Here is a 26749-nt window from a genome sequence, read left to right as displayed (position 1 = left end):
TCTTAGCTTTAGCTTATTGATCGTACTCATGACATATTGTTTTTTGCACGGGCATTCCAATATATAAACTACATATTTCGACTCACATGTTATGTGGTCCATAATCTGTTCAGTTTTTACGTTTTGCAATGTGAATGTAGGAGTGTTCAGGCCATGTTCACATGCCCTACATTTGGGACATCTCCAAAATCCCGAAGTGGTCAACCAAGTTGTTCTCAGTGGTGTTTTGATCTCAAAATGGCTATGTGTTAAAATGTCCCCCAAAGATGCTGTTTTCTTGTATGTTATACTGGGACACGGTGGTAATTGTTTCTTTAGTGTTTCGTCCAGCATCAATATATTCAAGTTCTTTTTTACAATCTTTTTCAGTTCTTTGTTTTCATTGTTGAAATCTATGATCAGTCGTGTTGTTTCCATATCTTCATTTTCTTCTGCCAGATCTTCTTGTTGACAATCAAGAAACATCCTCGTGACATCAGACTAACTTTTGTTCTCGCAGTTCTGATTACTTTAAGTGGGTATCCTCTTTTCAAGAAGCGTGCACTCATCTCTTCAAGCTGTTGTTTTACATCATCTTCTTCCGAACAGTTTAATTTTACCTGCAGCATTTGTCTATATGGTATGCTCCACTTTAGATGTTGTGGGGGCCCACTGTTTGTGTGGGGCATACTGTTGCAGGCTGTGGGTTTCCGATGTATTTTACTGCAGATATTATTATTCTTGATGAATACTTCCACATCCAAAAGGATTACACTGTTCTTACTAGTAGTGGACATGAAGGTTAGGTTTAGTTAATTCCTGTTTAGTGATTCGATTAAGTTCTCAATTCACCCTATTCGCCCTCTCAAATTATAAACAGGTCGTCGATAAACCTGGTCCAAATTTTGATCTTGTATTCATGGTCGCCAGACAGTACATCCCTCTCCCACGCCCCCACGAATAAATTCACATACGTGGGGGCAAAGGATGTACCCATGGCTGTTCCCTGTTTTTGTAGGAAGAGCTCACCATTGAAGAGGAAGATGTGGGAGAGGTAGTAGGATAACATTTCCACTAGCATGTTTGAATGTTCCAAGAAACTTACTGATCTAGTCTTGAGGAATTCTTGTACAGCATTAATTCCATCAGAATGTAAGATTGAAGTATATAGGGAACAAACATCTATTGTGGCCATGATGAGTCGGTCATTCCATTGTACCTTCTGGATCTTTTTCAAGAAGTTTGTGCTATAAATATTCACTTAATAGAGGCACAGTTAAAGTGGAGTTTTGGTTACAAATTAAAACAGCAGTTCATAACTTATAAAATAGCCACATGAAACCCTAACTGTCACACCTGGCCTTCAGCCAGGCCCTGCACCGAAACTGCCACAGTCTGCCAAAATCCGCTGCACAAGGTCAGAGTTTGACTAACCCCTGTGAATGCAATTAAGGATCGTAGTGTAATTGCCCTACTGTTCAACCAAGGTTCTGTATAGTAAACATCAGTAAGCAACCCAGGGAGAAATGCAAAAGGGAAAAGACTATCAACCACAATAGCCTCTTCAACTTATGGGGCTAGGGTAAGGAGAGAGATTTATGCAGGGCAAAATATTTGTGCTCTCCCAATTAAATGCAAACACACAGAACAACTAATGTGCCCTTATAATTTAAGCCTTAATTCCAGACTTAGCCACCTCACTCTCTGAGGAATTCCTCTGCTATGGGTGGGTCCTAATTTCCTGATGTATAATCACTATGTCTCTATGGGCATTTTTATTGTATGCATGTACACAGAGTGTGTGTGTGTGTGTGTGTGTATAGAAATAGGGAAACACAACAGGGTCACAAAGGGCCTTTTTCAATCCTGAAGAAAGCCTCGGACCCCACAAGGGTCCAGCTAAGGGCTGAAACATGTTGACCTGATATGGACAGGAGCACCCTAGTTGAGTCTCATCTGTCCTACTAGTGATTTTTAATCATCCCTCCTCCGCCATATAATACATTTATAGTACTGTTAATGGTAGGTGGTAGAGATTTTAATTGGATACTCCATTCCCTCAGTTCCCTCAAAAAATTACCCTCAGCCCTTGACGAGGGACCCGCCCATTAGAGTATGCTTTAGCGAGCACGGGATGGCCGATGATGAAGCATGACACCCAGGGGATGTGTGAGGCCATCCCGTTAATTTTGTTAAATGTCCACAGAGACTTAAGCCCTGATTACGAGTCTGGCAGAACAAGGACTGCAGACTCGTGGGGGCACGGTGATGGCATCCACCGCTGCACCAGTGGTCGGACCGCCCTATTAGGACTTTGGCAGTCGGACCGTCATTGCACTGCTGAAACCGAAAGGAAACACCCTGCGATGGTCTAAGGGTTGCAATATGCTTGGTGGTGCCCTGAGGCATATTGCAACTCTCCTAACTTCCAGTAGTGTCATGGAGGTTCTTCCTTCATGTAACTGCTGGCGGTGAGGAAAGAAAGGGGGCCCTATAGGACTCCTTCTTGCCCCTGTGCATGCAGGAAGAAACTTCATGACACCTCTGGCGGTAAGGAAAGTTACAATATGCTTGTTAGTGTCTCAGGGCACCACCAAGCATATCGCAACCCTCAGACCACCGTGGGACGTTTGCTGGTGGTTTTGGCAGTGCAGTGATGGTCAATGACATGTTGCACTCCCAGTTCCTGCACGGGAAGGAATTCATGACATGGTGCATTCCTTCCTGTGCAGGAACATGCACTGGCAATCCCGTGGCGGTGCTGTTTAAGGCTCACAATGAGCCTTTAACCAGCACCACCAGGGGACCGCCATGCCGCCCGTCCACCAGCCAGACCACAAGATTACTTGTAATCTGGCAGGCGGTCCAGCTATGGGTGGGTCTTAATTTCCTGACTTATCAACACCATGGGCCTGATTACGTGGTGGCGTGCCGACCTCACCAGGACTGCCTAATCTCGTAATCAGGCCCATAGTGGTGACACGTCAGGAAATTAAGACCCACCCATAGCAGTGGAATTCCTCATAGTGAGGTGGCTAAGTCTGGAATTAAGGCTTAAGTTATAAGGGCACGTTTGTTTTTCTGTGTGTTTTGAAGGGAAAAGACACACAAGACATTGGAGAATGACGCCACCAGCATCCTAGGATTGCCCCAGAACCACTGCTCAGATAATTTTAAGAGAGACAGAGAAAAAGAAATAGTATGGAACTTTGTAATCCACAAGCACTGAATATATCATATCAATGACATTTATAGCTTAGCTCTCGCTGTGCGACACACACTGCGACTAGCACCAGTCTAACCAGGAATATGGCCAGGTCTAAACTGGGGTGGCATGGTGAGCAAAAGAATGGTGGATTTAACCTAGATCTCTTGACTGGTGGTGAATGTTTTGATTTGTTCTGCATTCCATCCATCAATTGTGTGTCTTTTGCTTTCTCGCCCTAAGTGCGCCAGGTATGCCCAGACATGGGTCCTGGGCTCACTGTGCCACTGGAATCAAGCTATCCTGGCTGAAGAGGGCTGAAACCCCGAAACCGGTCCTAGGATGCTTGTTTCATGTCCACGGAGGACCTGGCTTGACAGTTCAGGCTGGAGTGTTCCCATGAGGCACAGCGTCAAGACTGATGTGCATATGGCCAGGTATAAACTGGGGTGGCATGGTGAGCAAAAGAATGATGGATTTAACCCAGATCTCTTGACTGGGGGTGAATGTTTTGATTTTTTCTGCATTCCGTCTATCAATTGTGTGTCTTTTGCTTTATCAACCAAGTACTTGGCTTGTCCCCAGACACCCATGCATAGTAGAAAAAAGATCATGGTGATGAGTGTTGTGTCTCAACATCAGATAGATCCACTCCAGTGATGAATTCCTATGTCATTATCAAAGGGCAGATACCTAACTTAGGGCCTGATATTGTCTTGTTACCAGTATCTGCCACGTCTTGGTCTATGTTGCTAGTGGTCAGATGTCTGAAAAGTTGTCCACTGATACTGCTGTTTACAGACAAGATCACCAACCTTGGTGTTGGTAGCTTCAGCGTTGATTGTGCCATTGATATTGGCCCATATTCTAGTTCACTGTTAAGTTAGTTTCTTTCTGGGCCCTTTTAAAATCCCTATTCTCAACATTAGGTTTATTGTATTGGGGGCTAAGTCAAAATATTTGTGGGTCGAATGTATCCTTTATCTCAGGGGCTCCTACACTTGCCTATTGGTAAAGCTTGAGACATTACAAGGTTGTGCCTCTTGTGGTATGGATGTTAAACATTATGTCTTATGACCAGTGGGTCCAGGGTTCATATACCTATTTTGTACGTGTACTGCAGACATTTCTTGGTGCAATGTCTATTCATCCACCTATTCTATGCCTCAGCTTGTGTCTCTTGAGAGTTTGGCTGACTTTAATCATGGAGGTTTTGTTCTGATTTACCATCATTCACTCCAACTGCTAAACGTACACCCCTGATGCTTGCTATCAATGCAGATATGTGTGTTGCGCTGTTCTTGAATATTACTCCCTCTGACTGTTCTCTCTGCTCCCGCATCACGCGCCAGCTGGGGTTCTACTTGTGCAATCTGTTCCTAAGACACGACTGTAAACATTGACTGGGCTGGAGAAGATTTACAGTAAACTCAATAGATTGTAACATAAAGTTCCTTCAACTACATTATGAACTAGCTGTCCGCCCACATTATGCAAGAACGCATGCGCCTGAGGGAGAAGCAATGACCTAGCTGCCAACTTTGGAAATGGGGAGTCAGGTTCGAGTCCCAGCATCGGCTCAACAACCTGTAATTCTAGGCAAGCCACTTAATTTCCCCGTGCCTTAAAAAAAGAATCTGACGTTGTGAAAAGTAATCTGGAGTTCATGCCCACGGGCCAAGTTCGTGCTATATAAAACTGCAAACAAAAAAAGTGGAAATGTTGCAAAAATACTAATGAAATAGGTTGGAAGGCTGGTGATGCGTTTGTGGTTGGATAATATGTGTTGGAGGCCAATATAACTGCACTCCCTCAGTGAATCCTCGTCAGACCTTGTTACAGGTAATACCATACATGCCAGACCCGATCCTGACGGGATTCTCCCGACATTAGAAGCAAAAAATGCCTTTCTTTTTACTGTCTCCAGCCTGACATTTCCTCTCCTTCAATAGTAGTTAATGGGGAAATACATTCTTCTAATTCGCTTTTTAAAAATCTCTAACTTTCCTCTTCTAAAACGTTGGCATGTATAAAATACGTTTGATGGCTTGTTCTTAGCGGGAGGTGATAGATGCACACTGGAGCCCAATGGCTTTAAGGTGAAGCTGACGTTCCTTAATATTACGTAAGAATGCATGTCCCCTAAGTGTTTTTGTGTGTCCAGCTCACGTTGCTCATTATCTCTGACTCTCTGCCTTCATCCCCTCAGACGCTTGCAGTATCAGAGGGGACCTTTATGCTAGAGCTGCTGTCCGGCTGCATCGAGTACAAACCACTGTGGGATGTTGTGGTCGATGGATTTTATGCCCGAGATGGGAAGCGTTACCTGCTGTCGGAACAGAATCTATACCTCGGTATGTATTTGTAACTTTTGGAGCTGCATGTGTTCAAATCGCTGTTACTCATACATCACAAGAATAGGCAATAGTTAAAGCTTCCGAGTGATATGATCTCCTCTTCCTTTCGTGTGTCAGGGAGTCTGTCCTTGCAGTCACTGGCACTCAAGCCTGCTATGTCATAGGAAAGCATGCAGAGTAGCTGAGCACCACAAGGGGACTCATTAAAGTTCAGAAAAGAGAGACCGTACAGACCAGCCAAAGAAGAATATCAAGAAGTGCGGCTGATTACTTTTTTATTAATGCTCCAGTGTCTTTAGCGTAGTTAAGCGAGCTGTAGGCCCTGGACAGCAGTTCTTCACACATACAGCACACTTTCTAACTTTAGCTTTTTTGCCATAGTTTGTCTGACTCCTTTCAAGAGAAAATTCATTAAAAACCTCATCAACTTTGTAAACCCTCATTCTGCTCGCCCACTACCTCAACTTGCCCAGCCTCCCTCTTCAGTAAGGATTGACGAGTTTTCCCCCTAGATGCACACTTTGTGCAGGTTCATTTGCACTGCATTGAAGCAGGCTTTCCTTAAGATTTTAGAAATAAGCTTCTGTCATCGGTTTGCCTAGTCTAGTTGACTCTTCTTAAAAGTTGTTCCTAAAAGCTAGAAAGGACTAAGTCATTCCAGTTCTGAGAAAACTTGGCCCTTTCCCTGCTCCCTTTCTCCACCAAAGTTAGAGAGAGTACAGTTAAAGCTCAGTTGATCTCAACTGTGCGAATTCTTTTAAAACCACAATTGATTGTATCTGGACAGACAGGCTGTAGCCCCAATCGGCCATAGATAGCCTTTACTCCTCTCTGGTTCGTCCTTTTGGGCCTCTCCACTGCCTTTAGAGACTGTCTCTTATTCTATGCTTATTAAGTATATGTAAGAGGTGGAAGTCAGGGACAAGTTGCTCATGTGGTTGATTTCCTTCGTGTACGGGCATAGCTACGATGTGTCTATGGTTATTGAAAGGTCACACTGAAAGCAACTAGGTTATGGAGTCCCTCAAGGCTCACCACACACCCCTACTTCATTTAACGTGTATTCAACCTTTTCATAAGACAACTAGCAACTTTGACCCATTGCGTCAGTTTCATGTTTTATGTGTATAAAGACAATGTCCAGCTGTGAATTTGGCTGAAGGGCAAAGGTAAATCAATCCAGAAGCTGTTGAAGTTGTGAATAGTGAGTGCAACTGAATGGACGAGTCTTAATGCTCTACTAGTAAACTCCAGCAAGACGGAAGTCGTAGTCGTCATGTAATCTACAGCAGTTGGTCAAATCCCTAGTGATCTGCATCGAAGGGTGCCACCTAAATTCCAGTGAACTCTATTAGGAAACTTATGACATATGAACTAACTGACATCTACATGCTCAATTACCGTTGGTACTTTATATAAATGTTTCCCTCTTGTTCCAGCAGACTGCTGTGAGACCACTCTCCATCACTGTCCAAGTTGTGATTACGTCTTGCCTGGACTATGGCAATTCGCTTTTAAATAAACCACACTACCTCATTTTGATCTTCCAGATTACCCAAAATACAGCAGCCAGATTAGTTCTAGATCTTGGAAGCCGTGAGTCAATTTCACATAGGGCCTTATTATGACTTTGGTGATCCCACAGCTGCGGCGCCAACATGCCGTCCGCTGTAGGACCACCAAAGCCGTGGTACGGCTGCCCGCCAGAATAGGAGTTAAATCCTGGTCTGGCGAGCAGTGTTGCGGCGGTTTGACTGCAGCGGTCTGTTAGGCAGAAGAGCCTAATATTCAGACCGCAGCTGTCAGAGCGTCAACTACAGTTTCCTCCCATCATTGTCCCACCCAAAGATAGAAAATGAGAGGCAGCGCCAGTTAGAAAGACGGCAAGCATGAAGCACTGAGCATGGCAACAGGAGATGTTGGTCTTTCTCTGCTTCCAACTCAATTCACATCATGGATGGCGGTCCCACACGTTTTTTTGGTGTTTTCCATTTCCTCAGGTCCCTCTGTAGTTTGCTCCTTCTTAGGCAGGGCTCTACCAGTTTTTCCACTTCCCTCTTGTTCCCCTACATTAGTTTAAACTAGCGACGTACACATGCACGCATCTTTGAATAAATTGGGTTTTACACCACAGCTGCGTCCAACTTGTATTAATAAATAAGGTCTCACGAATATTACTAATCCTAAATTAATATTGTGCTAGAATATTACAGAATTTAATACAGTAAATTTCACATGGTAAAGCCCGAATATTATTCAGATTGCTCCAAGTTCATTTTCAAAAGATTTCAGAAAGCAGCTGATTGGCTGTGCTCTCAAGGCTGCTTTGATACCATTCCAAGTTCTTGTGTCCAGTAAGCCGAGGGCTCTGCCTCAGTGTTTTTGCAAGGTCCATGGGTCGTACGAGTCTTCCTTGATTGGTGTAACAGGAGAGGAACAGGAAACAGTGGAGAACCTGAGAACTGTGATGGCTTTGCGAAGTTCAGGAGAGGGACTATGCGCACAGGTGGTACGAAAAAGTACTTTTTAGGAGAGGGTGTGCAGCACATACTACATACCACTGTACAATGTGAAAAAGGTTGCTTTATTGAAACAGGTGCACATTTCATCTTAATCCTGGCCAAATCGCTTTACAAAACTACAACCTCGCTTTACATCATATGATAGATCCAACATCCTGCCTGCCACCCACATCCCTCAACTATCTCGTTCCTACTGTAGTGCATTTCAACATTTTCAACCTTAACTTTCCCCCTATGTCCTATATGTACCTATATTAACTTTTAAACCACTAAACGTCCTACCCCTACACTTGAACTTCCTGTCTACCCTCCCATTCCACATAGTTCGCTGATGGCAACGCCAAACAAACTTCTGTCAACTCATGCAAAACTTTTCAGGCCATTGCCACCCGGGAAAAGGCTGTCTACTGACTTTTTCTGCCCCCCACAATTGACAATGTACTTGAAGCCCCCTACTCTAACTACGAATGGTCAAAGTCCAAGACAACACTAACTTCAGCTCCAACAAGTACAGTTCCATTCCAATTCATGAAAGATGCACGTGCATGGTTGATACGGCCAAAACCAATTTCTCTGCAAATCCGACTTATCTCCCTGATAAACATCCTATGTGCCCTGTCCAATGCAGATTACTTTAACTCACCTCTCCAATGCCTGTGAGGTACAAACTTTGTCCAAACAATGAAACAGCCCAACTACTGGGCCTTGATCTGAAACAAGTCTTGCTTCATGGCCCTCATCAAAACCACACCTTTCTCCGAAATGAGATCATTCTCCCCAAGTGGAGAACCAAAACATCCAGGCATCTGCCTCCTTCTGTCATGCCATGCAAACACCTGGTGAGTTCACCCCATCTCTGCCATGTAACAGGAAACAATCGCCTATTGAAACCCCACTGAGCCCTGTAACCCCTCTAAGCCACTTCTTGCTCTGTCCATTTGATGAACTAATGTCCCTTTACCTGAATGGCCATTTCTTTTGTTGCCTGACCCATGACTGAACCTAAAACAAGAAACAGCAGTAAATATTCACACAAGATGCCCTGCAGCACCACCTTCCTCCCCAGCTGCTCACACATAACGCGGAAAGCAATCGGAAGACCAGCTTCCCAAATGCAAAATGTCCTTCTGCGCCCAGCCGCAATTACCTGCCTCAGTTGCAGCGCAGATGCAGAAAGAACACTTTGCTGCGGACCGCCTAGGTGCGCGCAATCCACAAGTCACTGCAAGCCACAGGGCATTGATCTGTTACTGGTAAAGCCTGTAGAACCACATACCTCATCCACGCTCTGTGATCGGTTTTAGAATTGCGCAGCCAGACCTCTAACCTGTGCCTACGACTTGTGACATCTTCCCACAACACTTTACCTGCTCCTGCACCCCAACAACTCAGACCCCGAAAGGCACCAAAGAACAGCCAAGACATTAGAGTGGAAAACAAGTAAACCTTCTCAGCTCCCCTGCAAATCCCGGACAAATTTTGTAACACCCCACAAAAAAGCCTTTACATTTAAGGCCTCCGGAGTCGCCCAAAGTGACCTTGTTCCCTTGCCCAGCCTTTGAGCATCCAGTGTCCCAATTCCTCCAGCTGTTGGAGCATAACCCCATAACAGTTTTCCCACAAAGGCAATCCTGGCCAGTTTTGCCGCAATCATAACTCGCGACAGGTCTCTCTCCGTCAAGCCCAAAATAAACGGAACCATGTCCTCCATCCTTTGCCACCCTGACACCCTACGTTGCACCACTGAAGCCAAATATTCTGCGTAGATTCTGCAATGGATCCTCCCACCAGTTGTACCATCCTATGTTGCCTACCGACCACAACTCCTCCAGAATGGGCATCTTGCATCTGTCTGCATCCTTCGCCAGTCCGCGGAATCTCTCCCACTGTGAATGAGACAAAGCATCCACAACGTCATTGTCCACACCCAGAAAATGCTGTGCCATGAACGAGATATTGTGTCTCAGGCAACCCTGTACAAAAACATGCATCAATTTCAGCACCTGGGCATCCCTTGCAGACTGTCTGTTCACGACCTGCACAACCGCCATATTGTCCACCCAGAACAGCACTCTCTGGTCCACCAACTCAGTTCTTCACAATGTGATGGTCACCACCAAGGGGAAGAGTTCCAGAGGCGCTGTGATTCTGTCCCCACCTTCCACGCCACCAGCCATTCCTCTGTGCACCAGTGACCTTGCCGAAACAAATGAAATCCCCGTCCTCCTGCCACATAGAAAATATCTGCACAGCCCAAACCAGATCCTTCTGCCAGGCCAATGGAATCCCATTGAAGGAATTCGAGAAAAACCTCCACATCCTGAGATCCTCTTTGACCCCAGCTGAAATGCACACATTGTGATGGGAAAATGATGCACCTGCACTTGCCTCCTGCAAAATGTACTACCAGCCCTGACCACTCTACACACAAAATTGTGGTGCACCAGTAGAACCTGGATCTCCCTCACTTGGAGGAGTGTGGCTCAATGGTTAGAGCGGCAGACCCTGAAGCAGAGTTCTGGCCAGGGACCAGGGTTCGATTCCTGCCTCGGTGGGGCTTGGGCTCAATTTCCTCGGACCTGTCTATTCTCGCCTCGGTGCCTATTCTAATCACGGGCCCCACGCTGCAACTCTGGGCAATAGCTTGCTTAGCCTCCACACCGGCCCCAACAGCGCTAAGGATGCCTGGCTTCACCTTTGGAGCGCCCAGGAGTGGACACTTCACAGTGAAAGCCAGGAGGGGTTCCACAGCGGTATGAGTATCAGCGCCAGGAAACCGCAAAGGCGACACCGCAAGGTGGCCGTCTGGTGACAGTGCGCTCTATAAGTACCTTGACATTTACATTTACATTCACTTTCTCCCTCACCAGCATGCTCACCAACAAAGCCTGCATCGCTTCCTTTTTGTGCTGTGGCAATCTCAACACCATTCTTTCAGAATCAGGTTCAATCCCCAAGAAAGCCTCACACTGAGCCCACTGTTTTCTCTAGCGCTAATGGAACCCTTAGGTCGCCCATGAGCTCCTGGAATCTCACCAGCAGTCGCTGGCAGTCCACCTAGCCTGGTGCCCCCACGAAGAAGAAATCATCCAGGTAATGTGTCACAAGTGTATTGATTGTACGCCAAGTAAACAGACACTGTATAAAAGAGCTGAAACACTCACAGAGTTTGCATGATATTGAGCAACTCATCGGCAGAGCTTTGTCCACGTACTATTTCCCTTCAAAGTGCATGCCTAATAGCTGAAAATCTTACGGAAAAGCCGATTTCACATTGCATTTCGCTATTTGTGCTCTTTGCCCTGTCGCTACCACCAGGGACATTGCCATGTCCACTTATTATTATGATGATTCAGATCCCATGTCTTCAAAGATGAAATCCTTTATTGACCTGCCTTCGGGACATTGCAAGTGCTGGATCAAACAAAACTGCCCTTGCTCCTTCTTGGGCACCACACCAATAGGTGACACAAGCAAATCTGCCATTGGTCATTCAACAAAGGGGCCCTACCATCCTGCCCTCCACAATATCTTCATCCAGCCTGTCCTGTACTGCCTGCCTGTGTTTGCTCTCAGACAGCAAATTGTCCGCCCACCTTTGAACATGAGGGGCTTTGTACCGCAGTCGAAAATTCAGTCTGAAACTTTACTAAAAGACCCTCGCCTCCTCAGTCGATCATAGAAATCCAGCTAGTGCTCCAACCTATCCAACTTAACCTTAGTACAAACATTTTACACCAGCTCCTTGTGCCCCCCATGTATTACTGTAAGAGTGTTGCTGCTTGTGTGGCCCCTGGCTAGTTGCATATGGCTGCCACTGTCCTGCGTTCTGTCCCTGATACCCTCCTGTGGCCCCAAAACAACGGATGAGTGCCTGCCTTCTCACACACTTGGAGCACTCATGCTTAAACTTGCAATACTCCTGTGGACACAGGCCTTTGTTGTAGTCCCATCACGCTCCCCCTGACCTGCTCTAACCTTTTGTTGTAGCCCTGAAAGGCCCTATAGACTATTGGCAAGCCACTGGCCATGAAAATTATCTTTCCAAACTTAGCAGGTCCATGGTATGTTGCCAGAGATATGTGTTAAGTTCCCTCCACTTCACCTCGGTATTCCAAGCCAAGAGCACCCAAAATTCTCATCGTATTGACCCCAGACGTACCCACCAAAAGTAAGTTGCTCCTTTCGTATCATGTCCATATGTCCATGTGTTTAAACAATGCCACGCAAAGGTTTGGGAACTTCTGTAGTAGGGGATCTCTGTGTATAGTCATAATCTAGGAATAGTCCCGCCCATGTGCGGGGACCCCGGAGCAATCAAAATATCTCTTAAGCTGTCCTGCATTTGCAAACCTGCAAAGACACTTAAGAGACAGACAAAATAATACAGCCTAATAACAATATGGCTGTACTGGCCAGCACTTCCTCGGAAGTGAACACAAAAGCCAAAATAAAGTTTAAATGTCATTTTTATTCACATCTGACATGTTACTTTATTGTATCACACTCCCTTCACCAAAATCCCTTTAAACAATAGAGAGGAAGGGGTGGACAGACAAGCCCTATAGGCTGTCATTATGTGTCTGCTAAAGGGATACCGTGCCTTTAAGAAACTCTCCAGAGACCCCCGGTATCCCAGGATGCACAGCCAAAGCAAGTTACTTTCAGTTCTTTTTTCCGGCTCCTGCTAGCAGGACCCTGGAGCTTGAGCTCTACCCTTTTGGGTGGATATTTGGACTAAATTTTGGATTTTTGGATAAATAGTGTGTTCATTCGACGTCTAGAGCCTTTCTTTACTGCATCCTACATTTTGGTGCAATTTGCCCACTCTTAGCATGGCTTTATTTGATAAATGCCCTGAGTGTGGGAGGAAAAAGGCCAAGACGGACCCACATGATGTCTGTATCCTCTGCTTGTCATCCTCACATGTCCCTGCTACGTGTGCCATCTGCAAGACCTTCTCCAAGAGGACCCTGAGGGACAGGGAGAAGATTCGCCTCCAGGGACAGGAGAAGCAGAGGACAGGTGGGACTTCGGGGCATGGAGGATCTCATTCCCCTTCCTCTGCCCATGCTTCAGCCACTGGAGGGACCTCCGGGCAGAAACAGCAGCAGAAACGACGCCTACCGGCTGGTAGATCACGTTCGACGTCGAAGGCGACGACGTCGACGGCGAGAGGTAAAGCACCGGTGTGTTCGCCGTCGATCCCGGGCTCGGGATCGCGGCGTTCTCGACGTTCGACGTCGAGAGAGGGGCCGGCGAGACCTAGGACTAGGTCGCCGTCGAGGATTCCACGGTCGACGTCGACACACCATCGACGTCGTACCGAGCCCCGCGATGGATCGACGCCGACGACATCAACGCCGAGACACCGGCGACTGCCGTTGAGACGAAGGGGGTCGCCGTCGAGGCACGGATCGCCGTCGAGGCATAGATCGCCGTTGAGGCACAGATCGCCGTCGAGGCACAGATCGCCGTCGAGGCACACATCGCCGTCGAGGCACAGATCGCCGTCAAGGCACAGATCGCCGTCGAGGCACAGATAGCCGTCAAGGCACAGATCGCCGTCGAGGCACAGATCGCCGTCGAGGCACAGATCGCCGTCAAGGCACAGATCGCCGTCGAGGCGAAGGATATCGACGTCGAGGCGAAGAAGATCGGCGTCGAGGAGACGTCGTTCACCGTCGACGTCGAGAGACTCTCCGTCGACCCGACGTTCGACGTCGAGGGGCCACCGGTCGACATCGAGGGGACGCCGGACGGCGAGGAGACGCCGGACGAGGTCGACGATCAGTTCGACGTCGGTGACATCGGGGAACACGTCTTCGGTGATTAAAATCTCCAGTCGTGGATCTAGGAGGCGGCGGCGCTCCCCCTCGTTTACTTCAGCACGGGATAGGCCCGCCAAGAAGAGAAGGGTGGACGGGAGTCCGGACAGTGCTGGTCCTGGTTCCCCTGCAAGGAGTGATGGAGCTCCGCAGCCTCTCTCTCAGCCGCTGCCTCAGAAGCCTCCTACGCCTCCTCCGCCTCCTCCTCCTCCTCCTCCTCCTAAGCGGCCTACACCACCTCCACCGCCGCCAGTGCCTCAGCTTCCGCCGTCTCCTCGGCTACCGGCGGTTCCTAAGGCTCCACGCAGACAGAGGTCGCGTTCTCGATCTCGCCGGAGGTCACGGAGTAGACGCAGGTCGTCCACTCACACGAGGCATGGACGACTGAGGTATAGATCTCGTTCCAGAGGCACGTGGTATACGGACTCTTCTGGCAATGGACGGCTCTCCCCCTCGCTGTCGGAAACTCCGCCTACCCGAATCTCGCCGGTGGATGATATTGCCACTTTCCAGGATGTGCTGATGAGGGGGGCGGCGAAATTGGGAATCTCCGTAGCAGTCCCGGTTCCCACTACCTCGGTGATCTTTGAGACATTGCACAAGGCTCACCTCTCACGCCCCCTCCTTCCTTTGGTTCCGGGTTTGGAGGAACCAGCCATGGACGTTTTCTTGACACCTGCGGTGGTGAAGTCTGCTCCCTCACGGTTGCAGAAGAAATACAGGGCCCCTGATTCGGACCCGGCCTTCCTCAGGGTGGACCCTCCCCCGGACTCTGTCATTGTGGTGGCGGCTCGTAAACAACACTCCACGACGCCCTCTTCCACGGCTCCTCCGGATAAGGAGAGCCGCAAGATGGACTCCTTGGGGAGGAGAATGTGCTCTACGTCGGCCACGACTATGAAGGCCGCTAGCGCCTCTGCCCTGCTGGGTTGCTATGACCGATCGCTTTGGGACTCTCTGCAACAGTTTGCTGCCTCCCTGCCTAGGGACAAAAGGGAGGACTTCCAGGAGGTGCTGAACGAGGGCATGATGGTCTCCAACCAGATCATCAGTGCGGCGGGGGATGTCTCGTTGCTGGCGGCCCATGGGTACTGTCATGGAGTGCACATGAGGAGACATTCCTGGCTGAGGCTTACCTCTCTCAAGCCTGAAGCGCAGCAAAAGATTGCGAACTTGCCTTTCTCTGGCTCGACGTTGTTCGGGTCTCATGCGGATGACGAGATGGCCCGCATGAAGGCCGAAGCAGAAACCCTGAAGGCCGTGGGGTTGGAAAGGCCCAAGGAGCAGAAGAAGTCATTCCGTTCCTATGGCAGGCGTTATTCTAAGCAACGCGGTCAAGGGCGCCAGTCTGGTCACCAACAACAGCACCAGCAACAACAACAGTTCCCGAGGCAGTCCTTTCAGAAGCGCCAGAGGGGCAGAGGCCAGCATCAATCCTCGTCGGGGAACAAAGGCCCGGCCGGGTCGAAGCCCTGAAAGGTCACTTCCCCCTCGTCCGTTACCCGCTCCGGTGGGGGGAAGTATTCAGTTCTACCTGGCAGAGTGGAGGACAATAACTCAGGACAAGTGGGTGCTGAATATTGTTTGCAATGGATACAGTCTTCGTTTCACCAGCCCGCCTCCTCAGATTCCACCAGTGCGCTCTCCCTTCATGGTACGGGAGCTCCAGGGGGAGGCGGACGTTCTGTTAAGGAAGAAGGCGATAGAAACTGTTCCTTTGAGGAAAAGAGGAAAAGGCCTTTACTCCAGGTTCTTTCTCGTCAGAAAAAAGGACAAGAACGAGTTCAGGCCTATTCTAGATCTGCATCAAGCAAACAAGTGGATCCGCAGAGAAAAGTTCCGTATGTTGTCCCTACATCAGATTTACCCTCAGTTGCATCGAGGAGATTGGCTGTGCGCCATAGATCTGCAGGACGCTTACTTTCATGTGCCAATCGCACCAAAGCATCGCAAGTTCCTGAGGTTTCTGGTAGGCAACAACCATTACCAGTATACAGTACTCCCGTTTGGTCTGAAGTCTGCCCCACGGACGTTCTCCAAGTGCATGGCAGTGGTGGCAGCACACTTGCGGAAGACCAGAGTGTTTGTGTATCCATACCTGGACGATTGGCTGATCAAGGCTTCCACGTTCCGGGAAGCCCAGTGTCACTTCAACAGGACAGCTGCCTTGCTTCATCGCCTGGGGCTGCACATCAACATGTCGAAGTCAGTGCCGATTCCTGTACAGTGTCTCCAGTACTTGGGGGCCTTAGTCAATACCTTGAACGCAAGCGTGTGTCCTTCGGAGGAGAGACGCTTATCGATCCGTGGGAAGGCCCTGCACCTCCTCTCAGCCCACTCTCCTACAGTGAGGATGGTGTCTTCCTTACTGGGGTCGATGGCTTCCTGCATCTTTCTCACCCCCAAAGCACGTCTGCATATGAGGCCTCTGCAGGAATGTCTGGAGGATCAATGGGACCAGAGGCGGGGGCGTTGGGAGGACAAGATTCATCTGTCCCAACACGCTCTCCAATCTCTGAAATGGTGGTGCTCCTCAGAGAATGTTTGCAAGGGGACTCCTTTCCACAAGGATATTCCGGTCCAGACCATAGTGACCGATGCGTCTCTCCAGGGCTGGGGAGCGCATTCGGGCCCTCTTCAGATTCAGGGGATATGGTCGCAGATGGAGATGACTTACCACATCAACTTTTTGGAACTCAGAGCAGTACACTTGGCCCTGAAGGCGTTCCATCCCTCCTTCACGACGAACTCCTTGCTTGTTCAGACGGACAATACTACTACCATGTATTACCTCAACAAGCAGGGGGGCTCCCGTTCACGCACGCTGTCTCGGGAGGCACAGACGATCTGGAATTGGCTGGTGGCCAGGAACCTGACGATCACGGCAACCCATCTGCCGGGAGTGCAGAATGCCCAAGCCGATGCGCTCAGCAGGCTCGTTCAAGAAAATCACGAGTGGGTGCTAAACGACGACGTGCTAAGAGACGTCTTCGCAGAGTGGGGCACTCCGGATATCGATCTGTTCGCTACGGCAGAAAACAGCAAATGCCGCGACTTCGCGTCCAGGTACTACCAACCAGGGACACTGGGGAATGCCCTATGGATCAGCTGGTCCAACAGCTTTCTCTACGCCTTTCCACCGATTCCCCTGATTCCGGCGGTGCTGATCAAGCTGTCGCAATCCAGAGCAAGGATGATCCTGATTGCTCCGGAGTGGCCGAGGCAATGGTGGTTCACCGACCTTCTTCACCGGTCTGTTCTGCCACACCGGCGCCTGCCGTGTCGGCCGAACCTTCTCACGAAGTTCGGAGGACAGATGGTTCACCCCAATCTCTCGTCCTTGAGTTTGGCAGCATGGCTCCTGAGCTAGTACAGTATGGACACTTGAACCTACCTCAGGACTGTATGGAGATCTTGAAAGAGTCGAAGAGACCGTCTACGAAGACTTCTTTCTTTGGTCTGGAGCACAAAAGCGCCGGGACACTCCTTTGGAGTAGCCGTTGCGCTATAAAAGTCCCATTTAACATAACATAACATAACATAACATAACTTCTTACGCCTATAAGTGAAAGAGATTCTGCTTGTGGTGCAAGGCGAAGGACATTGACCCTACATCTTGTAAAGAAGATGTTATTTTGCCTTATCTGCTGCAGTTAGCTCAATCTGGGCTTAATTTTCAGTCGATTAAAGTTCATCTCGCAGCTTTGACTGCGTATAGAAAGGGCCCTTCCCAAACCTCATTTTTTCAAATCCCTGTGATTAAAGATTTTTTGGAGGGTTTGCGTAAGGTGTTTCCCCCTGTTAGACGACCTTCTCCACCATGGGAATTGAACGTGGTGTTGTCCAGATTGATGAGGGAGCCTTTTGAGTCTATTCATAAGGCTTCTTTGCAGCATTTGTCCTGGAAGGCTGCCTTCCTTGTGGCCATTACATCGGCCAGGAGGGTAAGTGAGATTCAGGCTCTGTGTTGTCAAGAGCTGTATACTGTATTCCATGCGTCTAAAGTAGTGATGCGTACGCATCCTACATTTTTGCCTAAAGTGATATCTGATTTCCATGTAAATCAAATGATAACTTTGCCTACATTTTTTCAGCATCCTTCCTCTCCGGCGGAGAGGTCTCTGCATTCACTAGATGTGCGTAGGGTGTTGAAATTCTATATAGATAAGACAAAAGACATCCGCAGGTCGGATCAACTGTTTGTAAATTATGGTTCAGTACGAACTGGTCTAGCTACCTCAAAACAGTCCATTTCCAGATGGATTGTGTCCTGTATTCAGCTTTGTTATCAGAAAGCTAATAAGACGTTAGGGGGTAAGCCTACAGCACATTCGACTAGGGGCAAAGCAGCTACTACGGCTTTGCTTAGGAATGTTCCAATTGCTGACATTTGTAAGGCTGCCACCTGGAAGTCGGTCCATACGTTTACAAAGCATTACTGCCTGGACTCTGATGCTAGGGCAGATGCGCAGGTTGGACAGGCTTCGCTGAGGAATTTGTTTGCACAGTGATTTGTTGGTGTTTGGTTATTACTCCACCGCTGTTTGTTGGTTGGGATGGGCTTGCCATTCTATTAATAGATTATGACTATACACAGAGATCCCCTACTACAGAAGGAGTAGTTTCTTACCTGTAACTCCAGTTCTGTAGTAGGGGTATCTCTGTTATAGTCATAAGCGACCCTCCCTCCTCCCCGGTGGAGTAATCCTGGCAGTATCAGGCCTGTTGTTATACACCTTCAAAAAGAACTGAAAGTAACTTGCTTTGGCTGTGCATCCTGGGATACCGGGCGTCTCTGGAGAGTTTCTTAAAGGCACGGTATCCCTTTAGCAGACACATAATGACAGCCTATAGGGCTTGTCTGTCCACCCCTTCCTCTCTATTGTTTAAAGGGATTTTGGTGAAGGGAGTGTGATACAATAAAGGAACATGTCAGATGTGAATAAAAATGACATTTAAACTTTATTTTTGCTTTTGTGTTCACTTCCGAGGAAGTGCTGGCCAGTGCAGCCATATTGTTATTAGGCTGTATTATTTTGTCTGTCTCTTAAGTGTCTTTGCAGGTTTGCAAATGCAGGACAGCTTAAGAGATATTTTGATTGCTCCGGGGTCCCCGCACATGGGCGGGACTATTCCTAGATTATGACTATAACAGAGATACCCCTACTACAGAACTGGAGTTACAGGTAAGAAACTACTCCTTCTCACAGTAGACACTGGCATAAATTTAAAAACGCTGCGTTCCAGTTCTTGATTGTTAGGGGAACCCTCTGTCACTTGGCCAGCTCGTCCTCCTCTTCCTTTGTCCCCTCCTTGGAGCGCAGCTCCCGATGAAGGAGCTTAAACACCTCCACTTGTTCTCCCTTCCAAATTTACTGTTTGTTGCCAATATCAAGTGTGCCTCCAAGGGCTTCGTCATACCCATGTAGGGCTTAATGTTTAACTATTTGCTTTCCAGCCCATCCTTACCGTCACCTGTGTCCTATGTGCACTTCTCATCTTTATCCTCATTACTCTCCCAGTGTAGGCTTTGTCACTGCTACACCCTGCTCTCCTCCCTCACCTTTCCGTACCCACTAGCTGCGCTGCCTGTTGCCTCGTCTATACCTACCCCTACATTGGCCATGTACCTACCTTTTCGCAGCCACTCCCACACCCTCCCGAACTTCGCAGCCGGCATCCACACCAGTGGACACCATAACTGGACCCACTCCAATGTCCTGGCCTTTACCTATCTCCAAGGTCGGTGTCCGTACAGATGCTTGCCGCCTCCCCAATGGCCTCCATGTGCCCAACTCCATACCATGCCGTGCCTCACTTGTCTGTAACGCACTAGACAAGAACACATTAGCTGGACTCCCCATCTGTGCTCCATCCTGTGCCCCCACAGGCTCTTCCCCGCCCCGCACCTCGCCTTCCTCAAGGCTGTCCTCCTCATAATCCACCATTGACACACCCATGCTGTTTTCTGACCTGACCCAACTCCAGCCTGCACTCACACCCCTTTGTGTTACCATTGCACTTGCCGTATGTGTGGGTCGATGCCAGACGTCCAGGGGGGCTGTAAATCACACCGCTCTGCTGACACCACTCATCTGTCTGTTGTCTCGAAGGCGCCAGAGGTTGCCCGTGACCTTCCAGCCAGTGGAACCAACGAGGACGTATCAGACCTACTTCTGCCAGCAACGTAGGGTTGCCCCATGTGATCCGGCGAACCTCTCTGGGCCCAGCCATCACTTTGCCTCAGTGCAGATGAGCTGCCCCAAGCTCTCCAGAGTCAAGAAACCTGTTATGCTCTTCAACCTGCAAAAAAGATGATAGGACTAGTGTGCTTGCTCACTAGACTGCTGCACCCATCCTCCCTTCAGACCCCAGTCTCTCCCTCATACTGTTCCCCACTCCACTCCAGCATGGCCACCAACAAGGTGGAGGATGGCCCTTTGGCCCTTACCTGCCTGCTGGCTTCTGCCCCTGTTTGGGGCTGTTCATATCTCTGCAACTCACTCCCTTCTGATCCACCTATCCCCAAGGACCTCCGCTCGCCCACTAGACCTGGAGCCTCTGCAGCCAATTCCACTGCCCCAAATCATGTCCCCTTTCTGCAAGCGCCGGTCCATCTGTCTTTTCTGGCAGAACAGGCCCCAGCCCCACTAGTGGGCCCAGGCCCACTGGGACCCTCTTCATACAAATCTGTGGCCCCCTGACTGCCCCCAGTGCACCCGCCGCCTGTACACGCTCCAGCAGGAGGGGCTATCGGCACCTCCTGCATAGCACTCATGGCACATTCAATGGCCCCATACCCGTGCATCCCACGCAGATGGGCCGCTCTCAACTCTCCTTTATTCTGAGCTGCAGCAGCTGACAAAGCCACATCGCTGCTGCCCCAGAAGCTGCTTTCTCCCTTTCTAAGCTCGGTGCCCCCCACTCCCGCCGCAAGGTAGCAAGGGCCTGCGTTGTTACTGCCGCCGGGCCTGTTCCAGGAGGAGAGACCCCATCCTTGAAAGCCTATGTGGGTCCGCTCGCCTCTTGGCAGGGTGGCCCCATACACCCACTGCCTTAGCGCCTGTGGAGCCGCTCTTATTTTCCTAGCCGGCGAGCAGGTGATCTGGTCCGATGCCACATGTTGGGACGCCATTCTACACTACACTTGTCTAGCCCACACACCTTCACTTACCTAGACGGCTAATCAAAAGATCTGCAGCAAAGAGCTCCCTTGGTGCCCATTGGGCATTGAAGTGACCGACCCATTGAGGAGCTAGCCCAATGATGAAGCATGACATCCATTTGGGTGTGTGTGGGCCAGGGCTAATATTGGAGCATATTCCTTTTTCTGGAACCTTTGACTCTACATTTTCCCAACGAGGAACTACGCACTATGTTTATTATTTGATTTAAGCATGAATATGTGTGCTGGACCTTTATTGCTCCTGGTTCCTCTTCTTTACAGAGGGAAAGTTTGATAGACAAACACTTCCCAGTAAGGCTGTAGGCTTACTGCATGCTTTCTCTTTTTCGTGTACCCACAAAATGCTTTCTTCACAGGAACCTTCTTCAAAGACTTGATGGCAACGCAGTTGGTCCACAGGGCTTCGAGACCCAGGGTAAAGAACATTTCTTAATCTGAGATAGCCAAGGAACAGTTGAGGCCCTATCCAGTAAGATAAGTTCACAAAGGCCTATAAGATTCAAGCTCTGGGCATGACCATATCCTAACCCAGTATACCAATGGTCTCAGGACAGCCAAATCACCAATCCGCTTTAAGGCTAAGTCGAAAACAAAATTACGAGTGGCGTAGATTGTGGGAGGCATAATAGGTACCTTATAAAATGGTTGTCTCTGAGAGTATCCAAATGACATGTACCCCAAACCTCAGCTCCCTAGAGTGCAGCCGACTGGACGGCCAGTATGTAGACCTCCACTGCTTGAGAGACTGCCCTCAGGGTAGAATTCCTGTGCATCTTTACAATAGTGGCTGATTTGTGTAATAGGATAGCCCTATACTTTTCAATGTGAGAGGACCATGACAGGGAGCTGCTAAACCTAATACTAAAGTAGTCAAAGTACTTTACTTCCTCAAGTACCGCAGTCCCCAATTACAAATTTCTTTAAAAAGATCTGTGCGACCTTAGAGTCCTGAATTTAGTTTTCTTGACATTAATCTCAAGCCCCCTTTCAATGCAGAAATCTTGAAATTTGTTTAATAGTTTTTGGATCCCTATTGGGGTTCTTGAGATAAGAAGAGTATCGTCGGCAAACAACAGGTTGAGAATGGAAATGCTACCGAGTTTAAGGGCGCTGTTGATACATTCGTGGAGGTAGTTGAATGCACCCTTAATTTACAGGGATAACAACGTTGGAGTAAGGACGCAACCTTGTTACACCCCCTTGTAATGTTAATCCTCTCCGTTAGCACCCCATCCTTCCCTCAATGCACTTGGGCATCGTTGTTCTCATGCAGCCTCACCAATATCTACCAAGGAGGGTGGGACCCCCATCGACCTGAGGTACCAGAGTCAAGCTCTGGTAACCAGATTGAAAGGTGCTCTCATGTCAATGATGGCCACATAAAGAATCCTAATACTGTTCCAGAGTATCAACAGGAATCTGAGTATTTGGTGCACTGTACCAACCTTAAATATTAACCTGCCCTGGAACGGCGAAAGGACATTATGGTCGGTGGCCCATGCCTGGAATTCAGCCAAACCCTGGTGACAAAACACCATCTATAAGATGTCAATAAGGCTAATAGGCTTATAATTACTTGGGTTGGATCTGGCACCTTTTTTGAAAATTGGAAAAATCACCACCCCTATCCATGAAGACGGGAGCGGATCACCTGACATAATGGAGTTGGACAGGGTGTTAATGTACCGGGCCAAGATCTTGATCTCAGACCAGTACAAGTCGCCAGGGATATGAGCTAATCCAGGTGCTTTCCCAGGTATCAAGGACAGTATTGCTTCCTTGGTGTCTTCTAAAGAAAAGATAATCGGATCGAGCTCCACTGGGTCTATATTAGCCTGCGAGTATTAATCAATGCTGGACGGCAGCTGGGCTTGGAAAGATGTAGAATAAAGATTGCCAAAATGTTGAACCTAAATCTACTGTTGAATGTGATGAAGTGTTGGGGTTTGTGCTTCAAGACTACCATGGACAATTATATGTCAAAAGGAGGAAACATCCTTCCTTTTGGAAGCTTCTAGCAAGTCCATCCAGTTTTGCGCATCGCAACTCTTTTTGCTGGCCTCTGACGCCTTTTGTACAATCTCCTCGCCTAACGAATCTGCATAGGACATAAAGATTTAATGGCAGTAAACAAGTGTGTTTTGGCCTGTCTACAGCCTTTAGAAAACCAGGGGACGGACTCAGAAATGGCTCTTTTTGGTATACCAGTGCCCGCCTCCACCTCAAAGAGGCAGCTTAAGGAGCCAAAGAGGTGGCCATGGATGGTAGAGATGGAAATTTTACCAGCATCAGCACCTCCGTAGAGAGAGAGAGAACTGTATCAAAAAGGTTCTAAATGTTGGCAAGCGGGGGGCGTGACTTGCCTGCACCTAAGATGGCCGCCCTTGAGTAGAGCTCCGACCACTGCCACGACTATAATCCCCCTCATCTGTCTCCATAATCCGTTCTAACTGGCCAGGTGTTAGCGACTCGGTTTCCCTTGGCGTCCTGCCGCACCGGCCGCTGGAACGGAGAAAACCGGTGACCGAGGCCCCGAGAACATGCTCCCGCTGTCCGGATCCGTTGCGGAGGCAGAGCATCGGCTGTGACATACCACGGCGCTCCACGGCGGGACGAGGACTGCAGCCTGGTGAGACCTGGGGCTGAATTGGCAGTGTTGCACGGCGCCTGAAGGCGACATTGGTTAAAATATCCCTGTGGCCCTGGTGTAGCAGACAGACTCATGGCTCCGGTGCCGGAGACCACTGGTGAGAGGTGCGACGGACATTGCACATACCGGTCTGATAGGCTGGGACTCGGACCGATTGTGCGCGCGGGGAGGGGTGAGTGCCGGGAGCCAATTTCTGGTTCCCGCTGCCCCCCGCGGTGCTTTACATCTGGCTTCTGTAACCCGGACCCTTCTCTGGCCGCCATTTTGCAACTTTCCGCTATCCCCAGGAGTAGAGGGTGCTTGGGAATCTCCCGCCACTTCTGTATTGAGGCCTTGTTGGCCTGTGGTCTGCTTAAGCCCTCCTGGTGTGCAACAGCGTCCGGAGCGGAGATCATCTTTGCAACTCATGAAAGGTTGGAGGCCTGCTTCCTCGGCTCTCTCCCCCCTGCCCCCCACCTCCTATTATTGGTGAAACGACTGTGGAACTGAACATCTGACACTGGCTCCCCTGGTAATTTGGTTGATTTGAGTGACCCGAGGGGTACAGAAGGTGGAGGTGGCCCCACACATATTTAACTCTCATTATACGCTCTAGGATAGCTAACATGGTCGCGGCGAAGGGTACTAAACAGCCCCAGGCTGCGCGGCTTGCCAAGTTTGCGCACACAAAATCTGAGGGGGGGGAGAGGCTCAGGAATTTACCAGACGCAAAGCACCAGTCGGAAGAGACTGCCTTGACCTTGGCTGATGTAATGGAGGCAATCTAGGGGGTTTGCACGGCGCTCGAAGGGAAAATCGACACTGTTACCACTGAGATCACCCTGATTCGTGTGGACCTCAGAAATATGGGAGATAGGGTCAAGACGAACGAGGGTTCCATCTCCACCCTTCAACAATCCACAAAAGGGATGGAAACTACAATTAAGCACCTTCAAGCACAGACCTCTGATCTAGCGGCTAAGTTGGAGGATTATGAAGGAAGGGTGCGCCGCAATAACGTGCGGATTTTGGGGGTCCCGGAATGGGTGGAGGGGCAGGCGGCAGACCTTTTTGTAGAAGCCCTCATTCAGAACCATCTGCAACCCCGATCCCTGTCACAATTCTTCTCTGTGGAACGCGCTCATAGGGTCCCTGGGGGCCCCCCGAAACCTGGCGCCCCGCCACGCCCTCTTCTGGCCCGGATCTTCAATTTCCGTGATAGAGATGCCATTCTCCAAACGGCAAGAGCTGCTCCGCTGCTCAAGTTGGACAATTCTATCATAACTTTTTTCCCTGACTTCACTTACAAAGTACAACTACAACGCCGATCCTTCCTGGAAGTCAAACGTGCTCTTCGTGGTCATGCTGTTCCCTGCCAAACTCTGGGTGCAGGATGCGGGGAGAACATGGTTCTTCCAAACCCCGGAGGACACTTGGGACTGGCTGGAGGGCTGGAGAGCTGCTGTGGCACAGAAGTGTACCTCTCCATCTGTAGACTCTCGCTTTGAAGAAAGATGAAGCCCTTGGGACCTGATTGTTGCAGTTGTCAGCTGCATAATGGTAGAGTGGTGTGCTCTGTGGTGAGATGCTACGGGAATTCAGGTGGACTATCGTCCACCTTGGTGCTGTGACACATGGCAAATGGTTGGTCAGACTGCGGATCTATTTGAATGACTTATAAGTACTGTTCCTCTTTTAAGATTTTTGATCAAAATCTTGGGGCGGGGGAGTGGGGGAGGACTGGACTTAAGGTTGCTACAAGTCGTTGAGTAGCTTTGCTGAGAAACTGGTTAGAACATTAGCTAGTGGGCAAATCTATGACGTTGTTTTGGGGGACTGTAAATTGTTGTTCACTGGCGCCGTTATTGGGTTGTCTGGGCTGAGTAACGTTCCCCTCTATATAGTTCTTCAGGGTTTGGGGGTACAGGCACTCTGCAAGTTTGGGGGGTGGGCAGTTTTAAGTCCACAATGCAGGGAGGAAGGGTGGGGGGTTTCTTTGAGTAGTTTTAAGTTTTTTTTTTGTGTGCGGTCATTTTATTTTTTGTGTGTTGCATCCTCAGTGGATACTATCAGAGGCCTAGAATGCACCGAAGTACGCATTTTATTCTGTGTTGGTGACCTTCCCATTGGATTGACATTTAATGTAGGAGTATGTGATCAATTTGTCTCTAAATGCACAGTGTATAAAGTAAGGTTTCTAATGGAGCGAATATTTGCTAGTTCGATGATGCTTGTAGTCTGTGTCGGAGGCCCGAGGGTCCTGCCTATAACAGTAAAAGAATGAGTGTTGAAGAGTGTGTGGGTCTTCCATTGGGCCGTCTCAAACTTTTCTCCTGGAACGTTAATGGTCTTTTTTTTTTTTTTTAAACCTTTATTAATAGCAAGGAGATACACAGGGCATGTTGCCCACAATTCACGTAACAAATAACATGGCGCCGCCCAAACGGGTGAGTCTACTCACTGTCGCTTAACACAGCCATTCAGCCGACATCCCGGAGGACCGTCGGCGTCACAGCCGCTCTACTGGTGGTAAGTACATTCTGTCGAGCCTGACTACTTGTTGCACCTACGCCACCGCCCACATATATAATAGCCCGTAAATATATTGGGGAGCCAATAAACTGTCATCCAGGGCTGGCAAAACCCGGCTTCACTCCCTCGATAAACAAACACACTCCCTACCCCCTCCCCCCCACCCCCCCAAACGCACGTATACCATCTCCTCCGGTCGTCCTTCCCCGCCTGTGTGTGCCCACTATCAAGTCGTCCCAGGTCAGCCGGCTACACAGCACTCTGCTGTCAACAGTCAGCCTTCCGCTCTGTATCCAGCATTCACTCACAAGTTGCCCCCGTCCCGGGGACCCTAAGGGTCCTACTATCAGCCCTCTCACATACCCCTTGGACAATCGACTTTGCCAAATCGCGAGCCAGTGCCACTCCTCCACGCGGTCACCCCTTAGCCTGGATCAAAAACCAGGGCGCACTCTGCAAGAGCATCCACAGCGAGCTCCTCCCCGTGTGTATTCCCCCTATCAGCCGGCGC

At 49.1% G+C, this 26749-nt stretch overlaps 1 protein-coding gene across 2 annotated transcripts in view; it reads left to right on the top strand.

Annotated features, from left to right (window-relative positions):
- CFAP99 (cilia and flagella associated protein 99) overlaps positions 1-26749 on the top strand; it is a 545884-nt gene that overhangs the window by 48240 nt on the left and 470895 nt on the right. For both annotated transcript variants that reach the window (XM_085643346.1, XM_085643347.1), the window contains exon 3: positions 5394-5538. In XM_085643346.1, coding sequence (XP_085499472.1) covers positions 5394-5538 — 145 coding nt within the window. The remainder of the gene's footprint in view (positions 1-5393; positions 5539-26749) is intronic.

The sequence above is a fragment of the Triturus cristatus genome, chromosome 2_2 (genome assembly GCF_964204655.1).
Source record: "Triturus cristatus chromosome 2_2, aTriCri1.1, whole genome shotgun sequence".
NCBI lineage: Eukaryota > Metazoa > Chordata > Amphibia > Caudata > Salamandridae > Triturus > Triturus cristatus.
The sequence above is the reverse complement of the archived record's forward strand: the minus strand, read 5'-3'. Positions and strand labels throughout refer to the sequence as shown.